General features: G+C 42.2%; 1 protein-coding gene across 3 annotated transcripts; it reads left to right on the top strand.

Moving 5' to 3' along the window:
* The first annotated feature begins 2,723 nt into the window (after positions 1 to 2,723).
* LOC139160289 (zinc finger protein 84-like) lies at positions 2,724 to 22,433 on the top strand. 3 transcript variants are annotated; one of them, XM_070737990.1, is made up of 5 exons: positions 2,724 to 2,994; positions 6,654 to 6,733; positions 13,539 to 13,665; positions 16,396 to 16,599; positions 17,937 to 22,433. In XM_070737990.1, the coding sequence occupies exons 2-5, from the start codon at positions 6,710 to 6,712 to the stop codon at positions 21,203 to 21,205; spliced, it is 3,624 nt and encodes a 1,207-aa protein (XP_070594091.1). In that variant the 5' UTR covers positions 2,724 to 2,994; positions 6,654 to 6,709; the 3' UTR covers positions 21,206 to 22,433. The 3 variants fall into 3 exon arrangements, with proteins under 3 accessions (XP_070594091.1, XP_070594092.1, XP_070594093.1); XM_070737991.1 differs by lacking the exon at positions 2,724 to 2,994 and adding an exon at positions 3,016 to 3,186; XM_070737992.1 differs by lacking the exons at positions 2,724 to 2,994; positions 6,654 to 6,733 and adding an exon at positions 7,108 to 7,167.
* The last annotated feature ends 3,000 nt before the right edge of the window (positions 22,434 to 25,433 follow it).

The raw sequence follows: 25,433 nt of genomic DNA, 5'->3' as shown, positions 1-25,433 counted from the left end.
AGAAGAGCCAGGTTTCATGAAGTTTCCTTTTTTTCTCTTGCTCTAAAAACAGACAAAATCCTGCCTTCAATACTATCCATCTGTCCATCCACCTACATTTGCTACCTGCTCTACTACAGCAAATACTGTAATCTGAATCAAAATGGAAGAACAACCCACCCCCACCAGAAATGGGATATGGTAATATGTGGTATGGGATATGGTAAATGTGAGCGCTCCTGGTCCACCTTTGGTAATGTCAGATTCTGAGGAGGATGAGCCAGGCCCCTCTGGATACCCTGGGCCAGTGGGATAGCCAGCTGATGCAGAGAGTGAGAGTGAGGGAGCAAGTGACCTGGAGGAACCCAAGGGACCACCAGAGGTGGCAGATATGTCAATGGGAGATTGGTCCCAGTCAGAGGATGAAGGAGACATTTGAGTGGATGAGGCATTCTTAGATCCGAGATTCAGGAGGTTACAAAGCAGACAACAACACTTGTATGGTAAAAGGAAGTAATTTGTAGCATTATTATTATTATTATTATTATTATTATTATTATTAATTAAATTTGTATGCCGCCCCTCTCCATAGACTCGGGGCGGCTCACAACAATAGTGGCAAAACAATATGTAATACAAATCTAATAATTTAAACTAAAAACCCATAATTTAAAAACACACCATACATAAACAATATAGGCCTAGGGAAGTTATTTCAGTTTCCCCATGCCTGACGGCAGAGGTGGGTTTTAAGGAGTTTACGAAAGACAAGGAGCGTGGGGGCAATTCTAATCTCAGGGGGGAGCTGGTTCCAGAGGGTCGGGGCCGCCACAGAGAAGGCTCTTCCCCTGGGACCCGCCAGACGACATTTAGTCGACGAGACCCGGAGAAGGCCAACTCTGTGGGACCTAATCAGTCGCTGGGATTCGTGCAGCAGAAGGCAGTCCCGGAGATATTCTGGTCCGGTGCCATGAAGGGCTTTATAGGTCAAACCAACACATTGAATTGTGACCAGAAATTGATCAGCAACCAATGCAGACTGCGGAGTGTTGGTGTAACATGGGCATAGCTTTAACTCTATGGGCTTTGCTGACCACTCCCAGCAGGTATAAAAGAAAAGGATCTTGGGAAATTCTGGGTGGAGTTTCAACGTTGATTTCATGGACGCTGCGTTAGATCTGGGGTTCTAGAAAAGGCCCCCCTAAAGACCTGGTTTCTGCTTTGCAAAAGTTCTCTGCTAGAATCTGCATGCCTGTCAGAATGTGGTGATCTGATTTTTATACCCTATGATTCATTGCCTGTCTTATCTTGCTGGAATGCCGGTAGCTCTGAAGCTGGCGCCTTTTCCAGAAGCTTATCTGATAACTTCGCAGCAGAGAAAAATATTCCCTGGACTTTCAAGAGATTGAATCCTGCTCCTAAATGATTTTCCCCCTCCCCCAAATAAAGAGTGTAATTCAAAGCTTAAATAGTGGGTTTTAGCTGTTTGTTTCAACCTGAAAAGCCTGGGATAGAACAATGTCTCAATTCCCCCATGCCTGATGGCAGAGGTGGGTTTTAAGGAGTTTACGAAAGGCTAGGAGGGTGGGGGCAATTCTAATCTCTGGGGGGAGCTGGTTCCAGAGGGTCGGGGCCACCACAGAGAAGGCTCTTCCCCTGGGTCCTGCCAAACGACATTGTTTAGTCGACGGGACCCGAATGAACGAACGAACGAATGAATGAATGAATGCTTTTTTGGCTTCTGAGGCTGAGCAAAGGGATTTTGTCAGCCATGAACAGATGAACTGGGGGGGGGGGATCACCAGACATGTTTCTTATTCCCACAGGAATTTGTCATGCTATAACAACAACAACAACAACAACAACAACAGAGTTTGAAGGGACCTTGGAGGTCTTCTAGTCCAATCCCCTGGTTAGGCAGGAAACCCTACACCACTTCAGACAAATGGTTATCCAACATATTCTTAAAAACTTCCAGTGTTGGAGCATTCACAACTTCTGGAGGCAAGCTGCTCCACTGGTTAATTGTTCTGGTCAGGAAATTTCTCCTTAATTCTAAGTTACTTCTCTCCTTGTTTAGTTTCCACCCATTGCTTCTTGTCCTACCCTCAGGTGCTTTGGAGAATAGCTTGACTCCTTCTTCGTGGCAACCCCTGAGATATTGGAAGACTGCTATCATGTCTGGTCCTTCTTTTCATTAAACTAGCCATGCTCAGTTCCTGCAACTGTTCTTCATATGTTTTAACCTCCAGTCCCCTAATCATCTTTGTCACTCTTCCCTGCACTCTTTCTAGAGTCTCAATATCTTTTTCACATCATGGTGACCAAAACTAGATGGAGTCTTCCAAGTGTGGCCTCACTAAGGCCTTATAAAGTGGTATTAACTCTTCGTGTGATCTTAATTCCATCCCTCTGTCAATGCAGCCTAGAACTGTGTTGGCTTTTTTGGCAGCTGCTGCACATGGCTGGCTCATATTTAAATGGCTGTCCACTAGGACTCCAAGATCCCTTTCACAGTCACTACTTTTGAGTGAGGTACCACATATACCATACCTGTGCGTTTTGTTTTTTAATGCTGCTTTTTAATGGCCCACTTTTTAATGGAGATGCTGACCCATTGGAGAGGGAGGAATCGAGGGGGAAGGCAAGGAGGGAAGGAAAGGGTTAACCGGCCATCCCACCCACCCCCACAAGGCTGGGACTATTATTCCGCACCTGTAGATTTTTCCACCTGCCGCCCCGTCGGGGCTCCAGGAAGCCGAGGGGGCCATCTTGGCTCACCGCCAGAGGGCTCCGGCTTTTCCCCCCCGCCGCCGTCGGAGGCTTATTGGTCGGTTAGCCGTCTGGCGGCCCAGACGGGGGCTGCGCGAGGCGGGAAGAGCGGCATGAGGCTGGCCCGGAGACGGGGCGAGCTCGCCCGGAGAAACGCGGGACGACGGACGGAAAGGTTCCCGGCCCGTCTTTGAGGGAGCGGCGCCTGATGGTCGCCTTGATTTGGCGCCTTCGAGGTCCCAGGTGAGTGAAGCCGAGTCCAGCTGCCCGAAAGGGGGAAATTTCTCATGCGAAGAGGCAGCGGAGCCGTCTGACTGGAAAGAAAGGGGGCTTTGAGGAAGCGAGGTGCAGTGGAGGGGCTATTTTGGACGCCACCGCCGCAAGGGGTTGCAGTTTGGAAAACACCGGTTGACTGGGTTCCGTTTAAAGACAAAGGTATCAAATTTTGGCAACTTTTAAGACGTGTGGACTTCAACTCCCAGAATTCTCCAGCCAGAAATAGCTATAGCTGTATAGCTATATGGCTATACAATCTAATATATAAATACAAATCTAATAAATAATAATAAATAAAATAATGGAGCTATAGCTTGCTGGAAAATTCTGGGAGTTGAAGTCCACAAGTAGCATTGATAGCAATGGCATTGAGACTTATATCCTGCGTTTACAGCCCTCTCTAAGCGCTTTACAGAGTCGGCCTATTGCCCTACAACAATCTGGGTCCCCATTTTACCCACCTCTGAAGGATGGACAGCTGAGTCAACCTTGAGCCCCTGGTTAAAGTTGCCAGGTTTGGGAACCCCTGAGGCTTTCTGAAGAATAGAATAGAATTTTATTGGCCAAGTGTGATTGGACACACAAGGAATTTGTCTAGGTGCCTATGCTCTCAGCGTACATAAAAGAAAAAGGTACATTTGTCAAGAATCGTGTGGTACAACACTTAAAGATTGTCATAGGGGTCAAATAAGCAATGAAGAAACAATATTAATAAAAATCTTAGGACTCAAGCAACAAGTTACAGTCATACAGTCAACATGGGAGGAAATGGGTGATAGGAATGATGAGAAAAACTAGTAGGATAGAAGTGCAGAAGTGAAGGGGGGCACAATGTGCACAATGGCCTAGTGGCACCAAAAATTTGGATATCTTTCTGTCTGCCCGTCCGTCCGTCCATCCGTCCACCCACCCACTCTTCCATCCATCCATCCATCCACCTATCTATCTATCTATCTATCTATCTATCTATCTATCTATCTATCTATCTATCTATCTATCTATCATCTACCTATCTATCTATCATCTATCTATCTATCATCTATCTATCATCTATCTATCTATCTATCTATCATCTACCTATCTATCTATCTATCATCTATCTATCTATCTATCTATCTATCTATCTATCTATCTATTATCTATCTATCTATTATCTATCTATCTATCATCTACCTATCTATCTATCATCTATCTATCTATCTATCTATCATCTATCTATCTATCTATCTATCATCTACCTATCTATCTATCATCTATCTATCTATCTATTATCTATCTATCTATCATCTATCTATCTATCATCTATCTATCTATCTATCTATCTATCTATCTATCTATCTATCTACCTACCTAAATATCTATCTATCTATCTATCTATCTCTATATCTATCTATCTATCTCTATCTATCTATCTATTATCTATCTATCTATCTATCTCTATCTATCTATCTATCTATCTCTATATCTATCTATCTATCTATCTATCTATCTATCTATTATCTATCTATCTATCTATCTATCTATCTCTATATCTATCTATCTATCTCTATCTATCTATCTATCTATCTATCTATCTATCTATCTATCTATCTATCTATCTATCTATCTATCTATCTGATTTCTATGCTGTCCCTCTCCAAAGACAGATATAAAAACAGTGATCTTTTTAAAAATCTTTTTGCCACCATTTCCCTTTTCTGCCCAGATTGCCCTGGATAGGATCACTTTAATCCTAACGCACATGAGACCCAGTGGTTGGAGCATTAGGTAGAAACCGGGAGAGATAAGTCAGCTGGGTGAACCTGGGCCGAGTCCTTCTCTCTCAGTCCTTAGGAAGGTGGGAATGGCAAAACTACTTCTGAAAAAGTTTGCCCCAACAAACTTACAGGGAGTCCTGATCCCATCCAGGAAAAATGGGGGGCGGGGGGGGGGCGATATTTTCTTGAAAACCTCCAGGGATGGAGGAGCACCCACCATTTAAGAGAACCAAGAGTTTCCTAGAATACCAAACCAAGCGTGTGGCTTTTTTTTTTTGCCAGACCTATTCAATCACTGAACTACAAACAGATTGAGCAGTATAATGACCACAATTGGGGTTGGACTAGAAGACCTCAAAGGCGTCCTTTCTCACCCTGTGATTCTGTGACTTGTACAGGCAGTCTTTGAGAATCAGACAGGGATACTTAGAATAACTAAAAGTAATGTAGGGTTTCCTGCCTAAGCAGGGGGTTGGACTAGAAGACCTCCAAGGCCCCTTCCAACTCTGTTGTTGTTCTTGTTGTTCTTGCTGTTGTTAGAAATATAGAAACATAGAAGACTGACGGCAGAAAAAGACCTCATGGTCCATCTAGTCTGCCCTTATACTATTTTCTGTATTTTATCTTAGGATGGATATATGTTTATCCCAGGCATGTTTAAATTCAGTTACTGTGGATTTATCAACCATGTCTGCTGGAAGTTTGTTCCAAGGATCTACTACTATTTCAGTAAAATAATATTTTCTCATGTTGCTTTTGATCCCAACTAACCTCAGATTGTGTCTCCTTGTTCTTGTGTTCACTTTCCTATTAAAAACACTTCCCTCCTGGACCTCATTTAGCCCTTTAACATATTTAAATGTTTCGATCATGTCCCCCCTTTCCCTTCTGTCCTCCAGACTATACAGATTGAGTTCATGAAGTCTTTCCTGATACGTTTTATGCTTAAGACCTTCCACCATTCTTGTAGCCCGTCTTTGGACCCGTTTATATTTTGTCAATATCTTTTTGTAGGTGAGGTCTCCAGAACTGAACACAGTATTCCAAATGTGGTCTCACCAGCATTCTATATAGAGGGATCATAATCTCCCTCTTCCTGCTTGTTATACCTCTAGCTATGCAGCCAAGCATCCTACTTCCTTTCCCTACCGCCTGACTGTACTGTTCACCCATTTTGAGACTGTCAGAAATCACTACCCCTTGTTCTTCTTCTTGTTATTATTATTTATTATTATTATTATTATTGTTGTTGTTGTTTTGCTTTTGTTGTTATTATTATTATTATTATTGTTGTTGTTATTATTAATATTATCATCATCATCTTTGTGGTCACTCTGAATGTACACTAATTGGCATACATTCACTCTACTAAATTGGCATATATTCACTAATACATGCACTAATACATGCACTAATTGGCATACATTCACTCTACTAAACAAATAATTCCCTCAAAACTGTCAGACTTTCTACTAAATCTGCACTTCTATTCTACTAGTTTTTCTCATCATTCCTTTCACCCATTTCCTCCCATGTTGACTGTATGACTGTAACTTGTTGCTTATATCCTAAGATTTTTATTAATATTGCTTCTTCATTGCTTATTTGACCCCTATGACAATCATTAAGTGTTGTACCACACGATTCTTGACAAATGTATATTTTATTTTATGTACGTTGAGAGCATATGCACCAAGACAAATTCCTTGTGTGTCCAATCACACTTGGCCAATAAAAATTCTATTCTATTCTATTCTATTCTATTCTATTAAAATGAACAGCCATGGAACCTGCGAGGTTTGGCAAAGAATGCATGAGAACAGCAGGAGAAAGAACAATTCTGAATTTTTTCCTTCTTATATTCAACAGGCTTTAAAATAGACCCCTGGTTGGCTTCAGGGTCGGTCCAAATTCGTGGAGGAACGATGGCTGTTGCAGACGTGGCTCTAGTAAGAGATGCAGAGATGGGGAACAAAGAACTTATTGCAGGGGGGGGGAAAAGGGTTTTGAGCTGGGAGTTGAGCTGTTGAGGGGTTCAATGTGGCTACTAGATCTGGGATTGAAAATATTGACAAAGGGATTCATGAAAAATAGTTATTTGCATATATTTTAAAAAACAAATGGCTTGGGTTTGGTTAGTTTTAGGGTCTTTGTGTTGTTTTGTTTCCAAGTAAGAGCCACTTCTGACAGTGCCTAAAATCACATACTGAAGATGATCTTCCTTCTTTTGAAAGATGGAGGCACTAAAACAAACCAGTTTTTGTGTTTGCTGCAGGTATTTGGATCCTTTCAAATAATATCTGGATTTTCTGCGTATGCTAAGCCATATTATTATTCCATGGAAATAAAAATAAAACTTGAGGAAACCTTTTCTTAGCCAGAGGTAACTTATTGATCAACTCTAGCTATGATCCCACTATATAGAATGCTGGTGAGACCACATTTGGAATACTGTGTTCAGTTCTGGAGACCTCACCTACAAAAAGATATTGACAAAATTGAACGGGTCCAAAGACGGGCTACAAGAATGGTGGAAGGTCTTAAGCATAAAACGTATCAGGAAAGACTTCATGAACTCAATCTGTATAGTCTGGAGGACAGAAGGAAAAGGGGGGACATGATCGAAACATTTAAATATATTAAAGGGTTAAATAAGGTCCAGGAGGGAAGTGTTTTTAATAGGAAAGTGAACACAAGAACAAGGGGACACAATCTGAAGTTAGTTGGGGGAAAGACCAAAAGCAACATGAGAAAATATTATTTTACTGAAAGAGTAGTAGATCCTTGGAACAAACTTCCAGCAGACGTGGTAGATAAATCCACAGTAACTGAATTTAAACATGCCTGGGATAAACATATATCCATCCTAAGATAAAATACAGAAAATAGTATAAGGGCAGACTAGATGGACCATGAGGTCTTTTTCTGCCGTCAGACTTCTATGTTTCTATGTTTCTAAGATACCATAAATTAGTGCAAATTCTGTCGAGCAATTCATAACATTCAGAAAATTAATTCTATCTGTTTACCTATCAAAGGAATGAGGAGAAATTTAAAGAATGAAGGTAGCTATTCTATTTCCCAAGGTGCCATAACAGGTATTTTCATTAAGGGACCATATTCAGATATTTAAAAAGGAATGTGACTTACCTGGAATAAACTACCACAAATCTGAAATAAAAAAAGCAACCCTTATGCTAATTTTTTTCCACCTGATACCCTTTGAATGCATTTGACTACAATCCCAAAATCAAGCCAATTTGCAATAGGTTATTGAGCACAATTTTCTGTACTTCTAATGGTCCAATTCTTATATAGTTTTAATGGTGCAATTCCTACAAACCGAATGGGCATGAGATAATATTCACACGTTAAAAAGAAGTAATACATGATATTTCCTGTGTTGGTAGGAGTTGAGCTTTGGGATTTTCTTCTACCTTGCTGTAATTTTATGATGCTGTTTCCCTTATGTAAATGAGAATTTTCCTAGTGATGTTCCTTTACTTTGTTTTTAGTACATGGCATTCACTGTGTTAAAGAATAAATGAGGGATGTCTTTTGTCATTTAGGCGTTGTAGGACAATCATGCTACTCTTCTTAAGACTTTGGTAGCAACTTTTCCAATCAAAATCTTTTCTTAAAAGTCATAAACTTTTGTGAGCTGCAGCTTGCTTCAGCAGATCCATCTAATATCTTTTAATTTTAGTATTATTTCAGTATATTAGTTACTCTGAAAAGATACTCCTGGATTCCTGATTTTCTTCTATGAGTCAGTGTGATTTTAAAAGAGTTTTGAAGTACTGAGTGGAAATCCTGCATGTAAGTGCAGGAATTCTTCAAGAAAAGATAATTCCCTTGAATCACGGGAAAGGAACACAACACAACAATTTTGTTTGTTTGTTTGTAGAATCCATTGGGAGGTCATATTTTTAAAGATTTACACAAACACATCTAGCACATGAAGTACTGTGCTGTTGCTTTGGACATCTTAAAGGCATTTTTAAAACAGAAGTTATGTCTATTTTTATTGTATTTTCCAATTGTGAAATTAATAATTAGAGCAATTTTACGAAGACCGAAAGCATAATTTCTTGTTGACACCTTAAAGAAGAATATAAGTAATCTGCAGTCTGGATGACAACATTGCCACCTCTACACATTTTTTTAAAATTAGTTGATGCTTTATATTGGGCCAGAATCCAGTAGTTTGCAGCTTTTCATATTTAGATATATATAATTGAGGAATCTCCCTTTTAGATTTCCCCCTATTATGTGCTCCTTAGCATGCAGCATTTAAGAGTCTGCATAAAAATGGGGAGGATGATCAGCAAGATTTGGTTCCTGGTTGATTTCCTTTAAGCCCCAGGATATATTGAGATTGCTGCTATTGCTCTGGAAGTCATTTAAATCACTCTTTTTCCCCCCTTAAAAGATTGCCAGGTTCAGTCTATGCAAGGTGACATTATTTCCATTCTCTCCAAAGGAAAACAAAGGCTTTGCTAAACATGTTTACTTGAAGGAGAGTATTTGCAGCTCAGGGTTGAAATGGGGCTTCCTTGGTGAGATCTTGGTTGGGGTTTTTTTTTTTTTGCAGATGTTTCATTCCCCAAACTAGATAACATCAGCAGTGCTAATATTGTGCCAGGACTAGCACTGATGATGTTATCTAATTTAGGTAATGAAACATCTGCAGGAAAATAACCAAGCTTAGAGAGCATCAAGCACCCTATGCTTGAACCGAGTCCTTTGGTGCTCAGGGTGTTTTACTCACAAGTTAAACTAGCTAGGATTTTATTCCTTAATGTATTTACAGTTCAGATAGTCAGTTAAACATCCTGTGTGTGCTTGCCAAGCTTACTACCTACCCAACCTTAAAACACACACAACTCAAACGAGGAGGAAATTGTCATATGGCAATGCCCCAACTTTTCAGCTCATATTTATTGTTGGTAATGTGTTGGTAATGACCTATAAAGCCCTACATGGCTACGGACCAGAATACCTCCGAGACCGTCTTCTGCCGCATGAATCCCAGCGGCCGATAAGGTCCCACAGAGTTGGCCTTTTCCGGGTCCTGTCGACTAAACAATGTCGTCTGGCGGGCCCCAGGGGAAGACCCTTCTCTGTGGCGGCCCCGGCCCTCTGGAATCAACTCCCCCCAGAGATCAGAACTGCCCCCACCCTCCTTGTCTTTCGTAAATTGCTTAAGACCCACCTATACCGCCAGGCATGGGGGAATTGAGACATTTTCCCCAGGCTTATGTAGTTTTACGTGTGGTATGCTTGTGTTGTATGGTTTTATATAAAGGGCTTTTAGATATTCCTTCTTCTTTTAAATATTAGATTTGTTTATTGTATACTTTTTATTATTGTTGTGAGCCGCCCCGAGTCTGCAGAGAGGGGTGGCATACAAATCTAAATAATAAATAAATAAATATTATTATTATTATTATTATTACTACTACTACTACTACTATTATTATTATTATTATTATTATTATTATTATTATTATTATTATTAGCAACATTCCCAAAATGGCCCAAAGGAATTTTATAGAGAATTGGTGAAAAGAATTCAGAGCTTCTGGCGTGGGGGTTCATTTTGTGAGAAGAAGATAATTCAGGAGCCATTCTGGGCATGTCACAATTCAAAGTGTTGGTTATGACCTATAAAGCCCTTCATGGCACCGGACCAGATTACCTCAGGGACCGCCTTCTGCTGCATGAATCCTAGCGACCAGTTAGGTCCCACAGAGTGGATCTTCTACGGGTCCCGTCAACTAAGCAATGTCGCCTGGCGGGACCCAGGGGAAGAGCCTTCTCTGTGGCGGCCCCAGCCCTCTGGAACCAACTCCCCCCAGAGATTAGAACGGCCCCCACCCTCCTTGCCTTTCGTAAACAACTTAAAACCCACCTCTGCCACCAGGCATGGGGGAATTGAGATCCTCTTTCCCCTAGGCCTTTACAATTCTATGCATGGTATGTATGTATGTATGTTTGGTTTTTATATTAATTGATTTTTAATCATCAATACCAAATTACTATTGTACACTGTTTTATTGTCGCTGTTAGCCGCCCCGAGTCTCTGGAGAGGGGCGGCATACAAATCAAATCAAATCAAATCAAATCAAACCAAACCAAACCAAACCAACCAACCAACCAACCAAACAAACAAACAAACAAACAAATAAATAAATAAATAAATAAATAAATAAATGTCTATTGCATCTTCTCAAAATCACAAACTGGTTCCAATCCCCAAAAGTTTGCTTAGCCTTCAATCAGTCATAGGATGCTTTTTCAATTGGCCATTGCCTTTAATTACACAAATACATCAAGTACACACTTATTTCATTCTACAAATTAATATTGATATGGTGAATATAAAACCAATGAGAGCCAGTTTGATCTAGCGGTTTAAGGGGCCAGAAAACCAGAAGACTCTGAGTTTTAGTCCTGCTTTAGGCATGAAACTTGGCAGGAGGACTTTAAGACAGTCATACCTACCTCGCAGAGGTTGTTGTGACGAAAATAGTAGGAAGTATGAATATTAAGTATGTTCACTACCTTCAGTTGTTTATAAAATTAATAAGCCAGCATATAGCATAGAATAGAGAATAGAATAGAATAGAATAGAGAATGGAATAAAATAGAATATTTATTTATTTATTTATTTATTTATCAGATTTGTATGCCGCCCCTCTCCGTAGATTCGGGGCGGCTAACAACAACAATAAAACAATATAAACAAATCCAATAATTTAAGTTAATTTTAAAACCCCAATTTAAGAAACCAATCATACCTACAGACATACCATGCATAAATTTTATAAGCCCAGGGGGAAGGGAAAGTCTCAATTCCCCCATGCCTGACAACAGAGGTGGGTTTTAAGGAGCTTACGAAAGGCAAGGAGGGTGGGGGCAACTCTGATATCTGGGGGGAGTTGGTTCCAAAGGGTCGGGGCCGCCACAGAGAAGGCTCTTCCCCTGGCTCCCACCAAACAACATTGTTTAGTTGACGGGACCCAGAGAAGGCCAACTCTGTAAGACCTAATCAGTTGCTGGGATTCGTGCAGCAGAAGGCGGTCCCGGAGATATTCTGGTCCGATGTCATGAAGGGCTTTGTAGGTCATAACCAACACTTTGAATTGTGACCGGAAACTGATCGGCAACCAATGCAGACTGCGGAGTGTTGGTGTAACATGGGCATATGGAATGGAATGGAATTGAGTTTGTGTCAACAAACTCAAACTCAATCCAGACAAGACGGAGTGGCTGTGGGTCTTGCCTCCCAAGGACAATTCCATCTGTCCGTCCATTACCCTGGGGGGAGAAACATTGACCCCCTCAGAGAGGGTTCGCAACTTGGGCGTCCTCCTCGATCCACAGCTCACATTAGAGAAACATCTTTCAGCTGTGGCGAGGGGGGCGTTTGCCCAGGTTCGCCTGGTGCATCAGTTGCGACCCTATTTGGACCGGGAGTCACTGCTCACAGTCACTCATGCCCTTATCACCTCGAGGCTCGACTACTGTAACGCTCTCTACATGGGGCTACCTTTGAAAAGTGTTCGGAAACTTCAGATCGTGCAGAATGCAGCTGCGAGAGCAATCATGGGCTTTCCCAAATATGCCCATGTTACACCAACACTCCGCAGTCTGCATTGGTTGCCGATCAGTTTCCGGTCAGAATTCAAAGTGTTGGTTATGACCTATAAAGCCCTTCATGGCACCGGACCAGATTATCTCAGGAACCGCCTTCTGCCGCACGAATCCCAGCGGCCAGTTAGGTCCCACAGAGTGGGTCTTCTCCGGGTCCCGTCAACGAAACAATGCCACTTGGCGGGACCCAGGAGAAGAGCCTTCTCTGTGGCGGCCCCGGCCCTCTGGAACCAACTCCCCCCGGAGATTAGAATTGCCCCTACCCTCCTTGCCTTTCGTAAGCTACTCAAAACCCACCTCTGCCGCCAGGCATGGGGGAATTAAGACTTCTTCTCCCCCTAGGCTGATACAACTGTATGTATGGTATGTTTGTACGTATGTTGGTTTTATACATTAGGGGGTTTTAAGTAAGTTTTTAGTATTGGATTTTTACTGTATATTGTTTATGACTGTTGTTAGCCGCCCCGAGTTTTCGGAGAGGGGCGGCATATAAATCCAATAAATGAAATGAAATGAAAATGAAATTATTTATTATTTATTCGATTCGATTTTTATGCCACCCTTCTCCCTAGGGCAGCTTATAACATGTTAGCAATAGCACTTTTTAAACAGAGCCAGCATATATTGCTCCCACAATCTGGGTCCTCATTTTACCCACCTTGAAAGGATGGAAGGCTGAGTCAATCTTGAGCCAGTGATGAGATTTGAACCGCTGACCTACAGATCTACAGTCAGCTTCAGTGGCCTGCAGTACAGCACTCTACCTGTTGCACCACTCCGTCTTTTTTACACAGACATTTATAAGCCAAGTGTGATTGAACACACAAGGAATTTGTGTTTGGTGCATATGCTCTCAGTGTACATAAAACAAAAGATACATTTGTCAAGAATCATAAGGTACAACACTTAATGATAGTCATAGGTACAAATATGCATAAATAAAAGGCTTATAATAGTGTATGGTCCCACTCATACTTTGGTGTATAGTTTGAGGTGAAGCTGAGTAGTGAGATGTGAGACCCCTGCTCCAGCCTTCTGGTGACCAACATTTACAGTTTGCTAAATAATAAACTGATGTTCCTCTTTTGATTCAAGGTTCCAGAAGCCTTTATGGAGGTGACTGTGTGTTCAAGTGATAGGAAGCACACACATTCAGGTCGCCGACAGAAAACCACCTACAAGAATAGCGTGCAGGGGAGCTTCTGGACTCCAGACGCCATAGGTAAGATCTACACAATGCTAAACAGATGTGGTTGAAATCAGTGATTTCTGGAAATAGTCCATAGAAGAGCAACAAAGATGATTAGGGCTAAAACATATGAAGAATGGTTGCAGGAACTGGGTATGTCTAGTTTATTGAAAAAAAGGACCAGGGGGAGACATGATAGCAGTGTTCCAATATCTCAGGGGTTGCCGCAAAGAAGAAGGAGTCAAGCTATTCTCCAAAGCACCTGAGGGTAGAACAAGAATCAATGGGTGTAAACTAAACAAGGAGAGAAACAACTTAGAACTAAGGAGAAATTTCCTGACAGTTAGAACAATTAATCAATAGAACAACTTGCCTCCAGAAGTTGTGAATGCTCCAACATTGGAATTTTTTAAGATGATGTTGGATAACCATTTGTTTGAAGTAATGTAGGGTTTCCTGCCTAAACGGGGTTGGACTAGAAGACCTCTAAGGTCCCTTCCAACTCTGTTATTATTATAATAATATTTATTTATTTATTGGATTTATATGCCGCTCCTCTCCGAAGACTTGTGCCAATAAACCATTGGCACAAACTGTGTTCTTCTCCTTGTCCTAATTTTAAATGGTTATCATTTTCAAAGCTAGGTAGTCCTTGACTTACAACAGTTCATTTAGTGACTACTCAAAGCCACAACATCATTGAAAAAAGGGACTTACAACCATTTTTCACGTTTTGTAGCCTCCTCATGATCACATGATGAAAATTCAGGCGCTTGACAACTGTCACATATTTATGATTATTGCGGTGTCAAATGGAAATATGGGAAGCTGCCATATAACTAAACTATCCTCATCCGAGCTAGCTCACATTATTTGTTCTACAAGCTATCAGCAGTTCTCAAGGATTTTAGTTAGGATTTGGAGTTTGAAAAAACAAATTATCTGGAGAAGCACTGAAGCTGGGATCATATGGGTCATCTTTGACTTACGACCACAATGGAGCCCCAAAATTTCTGCTCTTAGCGAGACAGTTGTTAAGTGAATTTTGGCCCGTTTTATGACCTTTCTGGCCACGGTTGTTAAGTGAATCATTGCAGTGGTTAAGTTAGCAGCAAGGCTGTTAAGGAAGGATCTGACTTCTCTGTTGACTTTGCTTGTCATAAAGTCTCAAAAAAAGGGGGACCCCGAGATGCTGCCAGTCATAAACACATGCAAGTTGCCAAGCCTCTGAATTTTCATCACGTGGCCCTGGAGATGTTGCAATTGTCATCAGTGTGAAAAGCAGTCATAAATTGCTTTTCAGTGTTGCCGTAACCACAAATGCTTACTAAATGAATGGTTGTAAGTCAAGGACTATCTGTACCAATATTCCATATGGCAGTGATGGCACTGGTCAGCTGATTTTCAACCCTCTTTTCAGCCGTTTAAGCCTAAACCCTACATGACTTAGGACTGGACTATTTACGGAGCCGCCTTCTACCTCATACTTCCCTATGACCAATAAGGGACCACAGAGTCAGCCTCCTCTAGGGCCTGTCTGCCAAACAATGTTGGTTGGTGGGGCCTTGGGGAAGGGCTTTCTCTGTGGCAGCTCCGTCACTTTGTAACCAACTGCCTTATTATCCCCACCTACCAATCTTCAGGAAAGCCATCAAGATCTGGCTTTTCTGGCAGGCCTGGGACCATAAATGAGTGAGAGAATGTATGTTTTTTAGGGTTAAAATGTATTTTATACCGTTTTCATATATATTGTTCTTGTTTGTTTTTATATTGTTGGTATTTATTCTCATGACTGTAAGCTGCCCAGAGTCCTCTTGGAGTTGGGCGGCAGATAAATCCAAATAAATAAATAAATAAATAAATAAAGGTAATTATAAAATTGAACGGGTCCAAAGATGGGCTACAAAAATGGTGGAAGGTCTTAAGCATAAAATGTATCAGGAAAGACTTAATGAACTCAATCTGTATAGTCTGGAGGACAGAAGCGAAAGGGGGGACATGATCGAAACAATTACATATGTTAAAGGGTTAAATAAGGTTCAGGAGGGAAGTGTTTTTAATTGGAAAGTGATCACAAGAACAAGGGGGCACAATTTAGTTAGGGGGGAAGATCAGAAGCAACGTGAAAAATATTATTTTACTGAGAGTAGTAGAAGATGCTTGGAACAAACTCCCAGCAGACGTGGTTGGTAAGTCCACAGTAACTGAACTTAAACATGGCCTGGGATAAACATATATCCATCCTAAGATAAAATACAGAAAATAGTATAAGGGCAGACTAGAGGGACCATAACATCTTTTTCTGCCATCAATCTTCTATGTTTCTATGTTTCTAAATAAATAAAATTCCCTCTCCCCAGGCTTCAGGAAACCCTCCAGAAGCCTAGGGACAGTGAACAATAGGCCAACCGGAAGTATGGAAACAAACTTCCAGTTCGGCCGTTGGACCGTTTTTCTCCATCCTGAAAGCCTCCTGAAGCCTGGGGCCTACCCGAACTCCAAAAACTTCAGTGAGGCCTGTGGACATTCACAGGGTGCAATGTGGAGTGATCATGTGCATGCGTGCAGGGAGAGGCCATTGGGTGTGGGCACATGCATTATTGGCACCTGAGCCGAAAAAAGATTTGCCATCACTGCCATACGGCGTGTCGCAGATATAAGTCTCATGTTAAAGGTCATTCATCAAGTACATGAATCACAATACTGTTGCTGTGTGTGCTCCAGCTCTCAGCCAACCTATCTGCTGTTTTTAATCCCCTGCAGGCCGAGTTCATTGCCACCCCTCCGAGCTGCTCTCCCGCTTGGATCGTGGGGAAGAAGCCTGGGTCCCACCAATCCAGAGCTCTGACGAAAGTGCAGACGAAGGCCCCATTAGGCCAACGCTGAAGCAGTTACCGACGGGAGGGGCCTGGTGGGCTCGATACCGGAGCCCTGAGACATACCCCAGTTCAGAGTCTGAAAACTCAGGTTAGAACTGCCTGCAGAAGGCCTCTTTCTTAAAGGGCTAACGGTTGTTCCATGATGCCTTGAAAAATCTTGGCATTTTAAGAGAGGAGTAAAGAGCAACCCCGATTCTTAACAGTGAGATTGGATCCAGCTCATTGTCTGGGTTGACGTATTATGCTAAGTCACAGTTGTAGTGTCCGAGCCGCCTCTAGAGGGCATCAGAAAGAGAGTTGGGGTTATTAGTTCTTATTGGCCAGAAGCCGTGACTACAGTGTTTCATTGGCTAGCTGTCAGTATAGTATTGGAAGTATATATATTGGATGTTACCTCAGAATTGTTTGTGCGGTTACTCCAGTTCTCTAATTAAACAAGTTACCAGTTTACGGGTCTCTGAGCAGTTCTTCGCAATACTCAGCAACAGGGACATTTGGTCTACTGTTTTGGCTTGGGTGGGATGCATTAAACCAGCAATTTGTGGTTTGTGTGTTTCCATGTTGGCTCAGGAATTCTCGGAGTTGTCAAGGTTCGCAACCCCCTAGTGTAAACCATAATAGTTGGGGGAATATTACGATAATATAATATAACCAACTGCCCCCAGAGATTAGAATTGCCCCCACCCTCCTTGCCTTTCGAAAGTTGCTTAAAACCCACCTCTGCTGCCAGGCATGGGGGAACTGAGATATACTTTCCCCTAGGCCTTTACAATTTTATGCATAGTATGTCTGTATGTATGATAGGTTTTTATATAATGGGCTTTTAACTGTTTTTAATATTGGATTTTGTTATATATTGTTTTATTGCTGTTGTTAGCCGCCCCGAGTCTGCGGAGAGGGGCGGCATACAAATCAAATAAATAAATAAATAAATAAATAAATAAATAAATAAATAAATAAATAAATAAATAAATACTATTATATTATATTATATTATATTATATTATATTATATTATATTATAATCTAAGTGTAATAGTTGGGGAATATTGAGCCGCCCCAAGTCTTTGGAGAAGGGCGGCATACAAACCTAAATAATAATAATAATAATAATAATAATAATAATAATAATAATAATAATAATAATAATAATAATATCTAGCTCCAGCCCAGAAGTAAGATTGTTTTTATTAAGGGGATTTTATATTGCTTTTATATGCTTTTTTTAAACTGATTGTACACTGTCCAGAGTCTGAAAGGAGTTGGGCAGCTCACAAATCTATTAAATTAAATTTAAATTAAATTAAATTAAATTTAAATTTAATTAAATTTAAATTCCAATTGGCACTAGTGCAACTTATGCACTAGCCATATAATCCCCCTGCACTGCCAATTACTCCCCCCCCCTCTTTTTTTTTGGCTGTAGATAATGATCAAGAAAGTGATGAAGAGAGGCCTCATCGTGGAAGTTATCCTCACTGTGGAGGTTTTCGACCGACGATCCTTCGCCGAAACTTATTTAACGGTTCCAAGGGGAGCGGATCACAGAGTCAGAAGGCCAGAGAGGCCTATAAACATGGGTCCCAGCTGAAGAAGCCTTCACAAAATCAGCTAGGAAAGACAAAGGCAGAAACGGGCAATGCCAACGAGAGCTCACAGACCAAAGAAAGAGCCGCAGGAAGGGACTCTCCCGTCCCATGCCCTGATTGCGGGCAGATCTTCAAGTCCAAAATATCCCTCTCCAATCACCAGAGGATACACCGTGAGTTGAAGGCCTATAAATGCCCTGACTGCGAAGAAAGGTTTTCAGCCAAAAAAGTCCTCAAACGCCATTGGAGGGATCACAAGGCAGAAGGAGGCAACAGACCCTCCTGCAGTGTTGGGAAGCCTCAAAACACGAAGCTTTATGAATGTCTCGCCTGCAGGAAATCTTTTGAGCTCAAAGAGCAATTCCTCCTGCATCAAAAGAGCCACGCAGCACCCAAAAACATCAGAAAGAAGGATAAGAAGAAAGAAAAAATAGAAAGGACGCCTGAAACTGCAAAAAAGAAAGGCAGTACAGCGCCTGTCACTGGGAGCACAAGATCACTGAACATTGGCCTCACTAGGCAACAGCAAGACCAAGTCAATCTCCACAAATGTCAGTTTTGCGGGAAGTGTCTGAGGTTCAAAAGTTTGCTTGTGGAACACGAGAGAATACACAGGGAAGGGAAGCCATACAAATGTTCCCAGTGTAGCAAAAGCTTCCTTCTCAAGGCTGTTTTAATGACACACATGACGATCCATATGAAACGGGCATCCAGGAAGCATCGCAAAAAAGTTAAAAGCTTGGCTGCGAAAAGGGCCTCGGTGGATTCGGAAATCTCTCGCCAAAGAGGAAGTCCTCCTAAACGCCCAGTTTCCAGAAAAATCACCCATAGCTCTTACCGCATTTGGTGTCCAAGAAAACAGGCCCAGCAAACCGTCTGTCAGTGTCAGCATTGTGGGAAATGCTTAAGTACAAGAGCCGCACTTGCTAATCATGAGAAGCTCCACACAGGCGAGAGACCCCATAAGTGCCACAAATGTACAGATAGTTTCATTCGGAAAGCCCACCTTTTTCGACATCTAGAGATTCACCTCAGAAAACCCTCCGGCGAAGACGCCAAAGGTTCGAGGATCAAACGTCGCCACGCCATGAGGATCAAACATCGTCACTGTGGACAGAAGGCTTCTGAGGTTTGTCTCCCAGCAAGAGATGTCGCTCTTCGCTCAGGACTTGCCAAGCGCCCCGAAACCCCCACTCCAGAGAATTACGTATGTCAGCATTGTGGAAAATCCTTGAGAACCAAAAGCGCCTTTGTCAACCATGGAAAAACCCATAGGAAAAAGCAGCAGCCGTTTACCCGCTTGGAACGTGAGGGAAACCCCTCCCAAGAAAAACTTCTGGTTTCCCGCCAAGGAACCCACGTGGGGGGAAAGCATTCTCTGTGCTCAGACTCCAAAGGCAAAACGATCGCAAAAAATTCCCTCTCTTCTTCCCACAGAAAGAAACAGCCCTACCTCTGTCAGGAATGTGGGAAGACCTTTGATGATAACTATTGCTTCACCCGGCATCAACAGACCCACTCTGGGCTAAAGCCTTTCAGTTGTGCTTCCTGTGGGAAAGCCTTCGGCCAGATGTGGCACCTGAAGAGACACGAGAAGACCCACCTGAAAGTGAAAATCCCCAGACAGACCGTTGTGAGGGAGATCCTCCGTGAAAATAGCCACCTGGACCGAAAGCTCTTCAAATGCTCCCTGTGCGGGAAAGGCTTCTTTCAACCATGGCACCTGAAAAGACACAAGAGGATTCACCTGAATGAAGAGTGCCGTAAGCTATCTGCAATCATGGAGGCCGCGCGGTCGCTTTCTAATTTCCCAAGTCCCGCAGCTTCTACTGTGGAAGTGGATCAGGGAGATCCTGTTGGGAAAGCGTCCTTGCAGCTACCACATCACGCAGGTGAGGTTCTCGGCTTCCCACATGCCCAGGAAGAAGCTAGAGACCTGTCGGTGCCCTTAGGAGAAAGATCAGGCACAGAAATACCCATTACGATGCCGGCGCAATTATCTGGAATATTCAAAGAAAATATTTTGCTGGGCTACGGGGAAGTCAGCCAGGCAGCGAAACCAGAGCAGAAATCCAAAAGAAAAGATATATCCTCTGTCCATCAGCCCAGGACCAAAAATGCCCATTCCCAAAGTCGTAAGGAGGATCAAAACCACGATAGCTGGCCATTGAGACCACAGGCTTCCCCCGTAAGGAAATCTAAGAGAGATATGCAGCTTGTGGGGGAAACATACAAACGTTGCTTTTGTCAACGAGAAGAACGGGAATTCGTCCACCCAAACACCTCCAACCCACCCAGGGAAGTAAAATATTGCGATGGTCGGGAAAGCGACCCCATTGGGAGTGTTTCCTCCGGTTTGTTTCAAGGTGCATCAGAGAACCACGAGCCAAAGGATCTTTGCCTCGAGCGGCCCTGCCAGAAAACATTATCCGGACAAGCCCAAAGGACAGTTGACAAAAATGGTGTCGCGCAAAGGAACGCAACAGTATCTGTGGCACAGGAAAGGGAATCACTTGAGGCCAATTCCAGCTCTCAGAGTTGTGAGAAAGAAAAATGCAAGCCATCCAATGTCAAGGATCCGGGAGACAGACAGTCTAGGCCAGGGTTGTCCAAAAGCAAGACCCATCAGGATCATGATCCATTCTGCCCTCTCAATGCGTGCTCAAACACTACCGCCCAGAATTTGGGGAGAGCACCTCTGGCTCAGCAGCTGGGAGATATCGCAAACCCACTAACGAGACGGAAGAGAGCAAAGGGCAGACCCAGTGTGGGGCTGCAAAGAGCGATATTGAGGAAGCTCCAGAGCGCGCCTCGTAAGGGGAAAACCGCCTGCGACCAGCAGATGTTGCAAATGAAACACGTCTGCAGCCGGTGCAAAAAATCCTTCCGTAGTCGGACCAACCTCTTGATTCACGAGAGGAACCACACTGAGAACAGGCCGTTCCCGTGCAACCACTGCAAGAAGAAAAGTTTCTTCTCTTTGGCAGCCCTTAAGGTCCACGCGCGAATCCACACGGGGGAGAAGCCGTTCAAGTGCCCCGAATGCGACTTCTGCTGCAATGCATTGTGCAATCTCAACAAGCACAAGGCCACCGCCCACAGCTAGGAAAGGCTGTTGCATGCATTGTGGGAAAAGCTTTTGACGGAATCCTGAACTCGTGACCTGCTTAAAATTTAGGGGCAAGAAGGCGGCTTATGCCTGCCCTGATTGTGAACAAGCATCTATGGACAAGGTCCTTCTAAAGCTGAAAAGGGGAAGAAGATGAGATACCATGTCATTCTCCTGACATTCCAACACCTTGTCTCTTTACACTGAAAATTGGGAACAAATTTGAACACTCTCTTTGTCTTCTTCACCCCATGAAGCATTAAAGGAGGCCCTAGCAAACACATTTATTCTAGAATGTCCTACCTCTTTTGCTTTTATCTCAATGCTATTATTTTTAAGTTGGGTCAGGGGATCACTTGTATAACCCTTTCTTCCATTCCTCCAAGAATCTGGGTGGAGCTACCAGAAATAGGCCCCACACTTTGGTGAAGATAGAGAAATTCTTTTTTTCATCAGAAAGACGATCAAAATATTGCCCTTGGAACTTGAGGTGATGGAGGGGAGTGAGCCTAATTTTGTATCCTGTGCGTTTTTTAAATTACCTCTAACAAATGCACGGACATCAATCTAGGTTTGTGGTTTTCCTGTAACGTGATACGCGCCACTGATTATGTTCTTAATTTTTCTCCAGGTTCTCTCTTATCTAGGACCAGCCACACAGGACGTTGCATTCTCAGAAAGAGACCCGAAGGCATGTATAACATAAGCAAAGATATTGGAATGAGACCTCCTTAGGCCCTATTTTGGCCATAATATTTTGAATCTGTCTTGCAACTTTAATTTTAGCTCGGGGAGGGTGGTTGTGAGTTGGAATTGCTGTCTTTGAATTCAAGACCCAAACCGGGGCCGAAAGTGACTCAAAAGTTCTCCTAAAAAATTCAATAGATCCGATTATCAGTGGGTCTCTTTTGTAGATAATAATGTCTGTAGAAGATCTTGTTTGAGGTACTGGACATTCTAACTTTTTGCTCATTTTTTGATATGCCGATCTTACTTCATTCGCCAAATTCCTATTTTTCAATGTAAAGTGCCAGCCGCAAGACAAATGATAGTTTATCTTTGTTTAATCACGTTTCTTTCAAAATTAGTACAGGGTCTTACAGCCTTGGATTTCTTTATCAACATCTGAATTTTATATCTTGCTTATACAGTGTGGGCGTGGGTGTACACACATGTACACACCGTATTTTTACAAATAAATCAATAAATATTTTTTTAAAATGCATATTGTTTTATGTCTGATCATCCTGTGTTTTTCCCTCCTCCAATAAATAGTGGATTCTTTATGATAGAACAATGGTTTTCAACCTGGGGATTGGGGCCCCTTTGGGGTTTGAACGACTGTTTCACACAGGTTGCCTAAGACCAAGGGGAAAGACAAATTTCCCAAGGTGTTAGGAACTAAAGCTTCTATTCTGGCGCCTTGGAACATATATTTATAATACGACCAATCAGGTGTTTACAGTGGGTGTGTCCCTCTGACCTTCCTTCCAATCAGCTTAAAGCTCTGTTGGGAGAATTGGTGCTAGACTTATGGTTGGGGGTCACCACAACATGAGGAACTGTATTAAGGGGTCGCGGCATTAGAAAAGTTGAGAACCACTGTGATAGAAAGTAATTTGTGATGTAATTCTTTTTATATACTGCTCAAAAAAATAAAGGGAACACTCAGATAACACATCCTAGATCTGAATGAATGAAATAGTCTCATTGAATACTTTGTTCTGTACAAAGTTGAATGTGCACAACAGCATGTGAAATTGATTGTCAATCAGTGTTGCCTCTGGTGCTTTTCCCGGCTTCTGTCTGTGAAATAGATCTTTCGCTTCCTTTTCTGTGATCACCAGGGGTTGTGAAACCAATGGGATGGGGTCAGTTGTAGGAGGTTTGGCTGTTGTTGGTGTGTCTGGGGTGACATCCAACTTCCTCAGTCTAGTAGTTTAATGCTCTCAGTTTCCTTCCAAAAAGCCATTGCTACAGGGAGCAATCTCAGAAGAAATGGATGCAGTTACTTTAAAGAGCTGCAAACAGAAGGTCGATTTGCACTGCTGTTGCTGGCGGTGGGGCTTCAAAGCACCATTTCAAAAATTATTTCCAGAGAGCTGCATAGCCCTCACGTAAAGATCCAATACCTCTGGTTAGGTCCAGATTGGAAAAAAAGCTATTCCGGCCCTATTGCCCTCCAGCTGCTAAGCCCCTCTTTCCCCCCCCCCTCCAGATGCAAATTATTGTATACTTTGTTCATTTTCTCATTATTTTAATCTTCAACATTCTAGGCAGTTTCCCCCAATCAAATCCCACCACCACCTCCACCACAGTCCCTTACAAATCTCCCTGGTTATCAGGCTGCGCATTTCATTAACTTCTTTATTATCGGCAATTAGCACATGGAAGCATCAGAGGGCACATAGACTAATAAAATGCAGCCTGCGCTAATGCAATCCACTTCATTTCCAAATTAAACATGACATTGATATTGTAGTGTTTTCTACATTGGAAAGTAGAAAATGAGTCTGGATAGCACTAAATGAAAAAGAACACAAGACATAGTTCTATAGCAGCGGTTCCCAAACTACGGCCCGCGGGCCACATGCGGCCCACTGAGGCCATTTATCCGGCCCGCCGGTGAGTGACAAGAGCACAGGGAAAAGAGAGAGAGAACGAAAGAAAAGGGAAAGAGAGGGTGGGAAGGAGGAGAGGAATGAAGGAGGGAAGGAAGGAAGGAGAAATGGAGGGAACAAGGAAGGAAGGAAGAATGAAATGGAGGGAGGGACAGAGGAAGGAAGGACTGTTTTGGGGGGGTAATTTTTTTTAATTTTTCTCTCAACATACATTCAAACAACACAGTGTACCATCTAATTTTCCATGAATAAAATGCAGTATTTTGTTAGTAACTAATATCAATCATCAAAAAAGTTGCAAAAGTTTTTTTTTCTAATTTTGTCATCCAGTTACATTCATTTTCTTTTAATTAAATTTCCTCCTTAATGTTCCTTCAAAAAGTGCAACACCAATTATATTTCAATAACTTATTAACCATTATGCCAAAGTGCTTCCTTCTTTCTTTATGCATTTTTCATAAGCCAAGAAAACCTTGTATAGCCAATCAGATGTCAACAAAAGAAAATTAAAAACAAAGCTGGAAACTACAGGCCAGTTAGCTTGACATCAGTTGTAGTTAAAATGATGGAGACTCTACTCAAAAAGAGGATAAATCAGCATCTAAAAAACAATAACTTATTGGACCCAAATCAGCATGGCTTTACTGAAGGCAAATCGTGTCAGACTAATCTCATTGAGTTCTTTGACTATGTCACAAAGGTGTTGGATCAAAGTGGTGCCGTGGATATTGCCTATCTGGACTTCAGCAAAGCCTTTGATACGGTTCCACATAAAGAGCTGATATATAAATTAGTGAAGATTGGACTTAATCCCTGGATAGTTCAGTGGATTTCAAGCTGGCTGAAGCATAGACATCAGAGAGTTATTGTTAATGGCGAGTATTCTGAGCAGAGACAGGTTACAAGCGGTGTGCCACAAGGGTCTGTTCTGGGTCCTATTCTTTTTAATATGTTTGTGAGTGACATAGGGGAAGGTTTGGTAGGGAAGGTTTGCCTATTTGCCGATGACTCTAAAGTGTGCAATAGGGTTGATATTCCTGGAGGGGTCTGTAATATGGTAAATGATTTAGCGTTACTAGATAAATGGTCAAAGCAATGGAAACTGCAGTTTAATGTTTCCAAATGTAAAATAATGCACTTGGGGAAAAGGAATCCTAAATCTGAGTATTGCATTGGCAGTTCTGTGTTAGCAAAAACTTCAGAAGAGAAGGATTTAGGGGTAGTGATTTCTGACAGTCTCAAAATGGGTGAGCAGTGTGGTCGGGCGGTAGGAAAGGCAAGTAGGATGCTTGGCTGCATAGCTAGAGGTATAACAAGCAGGAAGAGGGAGATTGTGATCCCCTTATATAGAGCGCTGGTGAGACCACATTTGGAGTACTGTGTTCAGTTCTGGAGACCTCACCTACAAAAAGATATTGACAAAATTGAACGGGTCCAAAGACGGGCTACAAGAATGGTGGAAGGTCTGAAGTATAAAACGTATCAGGAAAGACTTAATGAACTCAATCTGTATAGTCTGGAAGACAGAAGGAAAAGGGGGGACATGATCGAAACATTTAAATATGTTAAAGGGTTAAATAGGGTTCAGGAGGGAAGTGTTTTTA

The sequence above is a fragment of the Erythrolamprus reginae genome, chromosome 2 (assembly GCF_031021105.1).
Source record: "Erythrolamprus reginae isolate rEryReg1 chromosome 2, rEryReg1.hap1, whole genome shotgun sequence".
Lineage (NCBI taxonomy): Eukaryota > Metazoa > Chordata > Lepidosauria > Squamata > Dipsadidae > Erythrolamprus > Erythrolamprus reginae.
The sequence above is the reverse complement of the archived record's forward strand: the minus strand, read 5'-3'. Positions and strand labels throughout refer to the sequence as shown.

Bases quoted from the DNA above. Each gene is read 5' to 3' on its own strand.
- LOC139160289 (XM_070737990.1), top strand. From the start codon at position 6,710: ATGGCTGTTGCAGACGTGGCTCTA. The intron at 6,734-13,538 runs GTAAGAGATGCA...TTTTGATTCAAG, and splicing joins CTGTTGCAGACGTGGCTCTA to GTTCCAGAAGCCTTTATGGA. The intron at 13,666-16,395 runs GTAAGATCTACA...AATCCCCTGCAG, and splicing joins CTGGACTCCAGACGCCATAG to GCCGAGTTCATTGCCACCCC.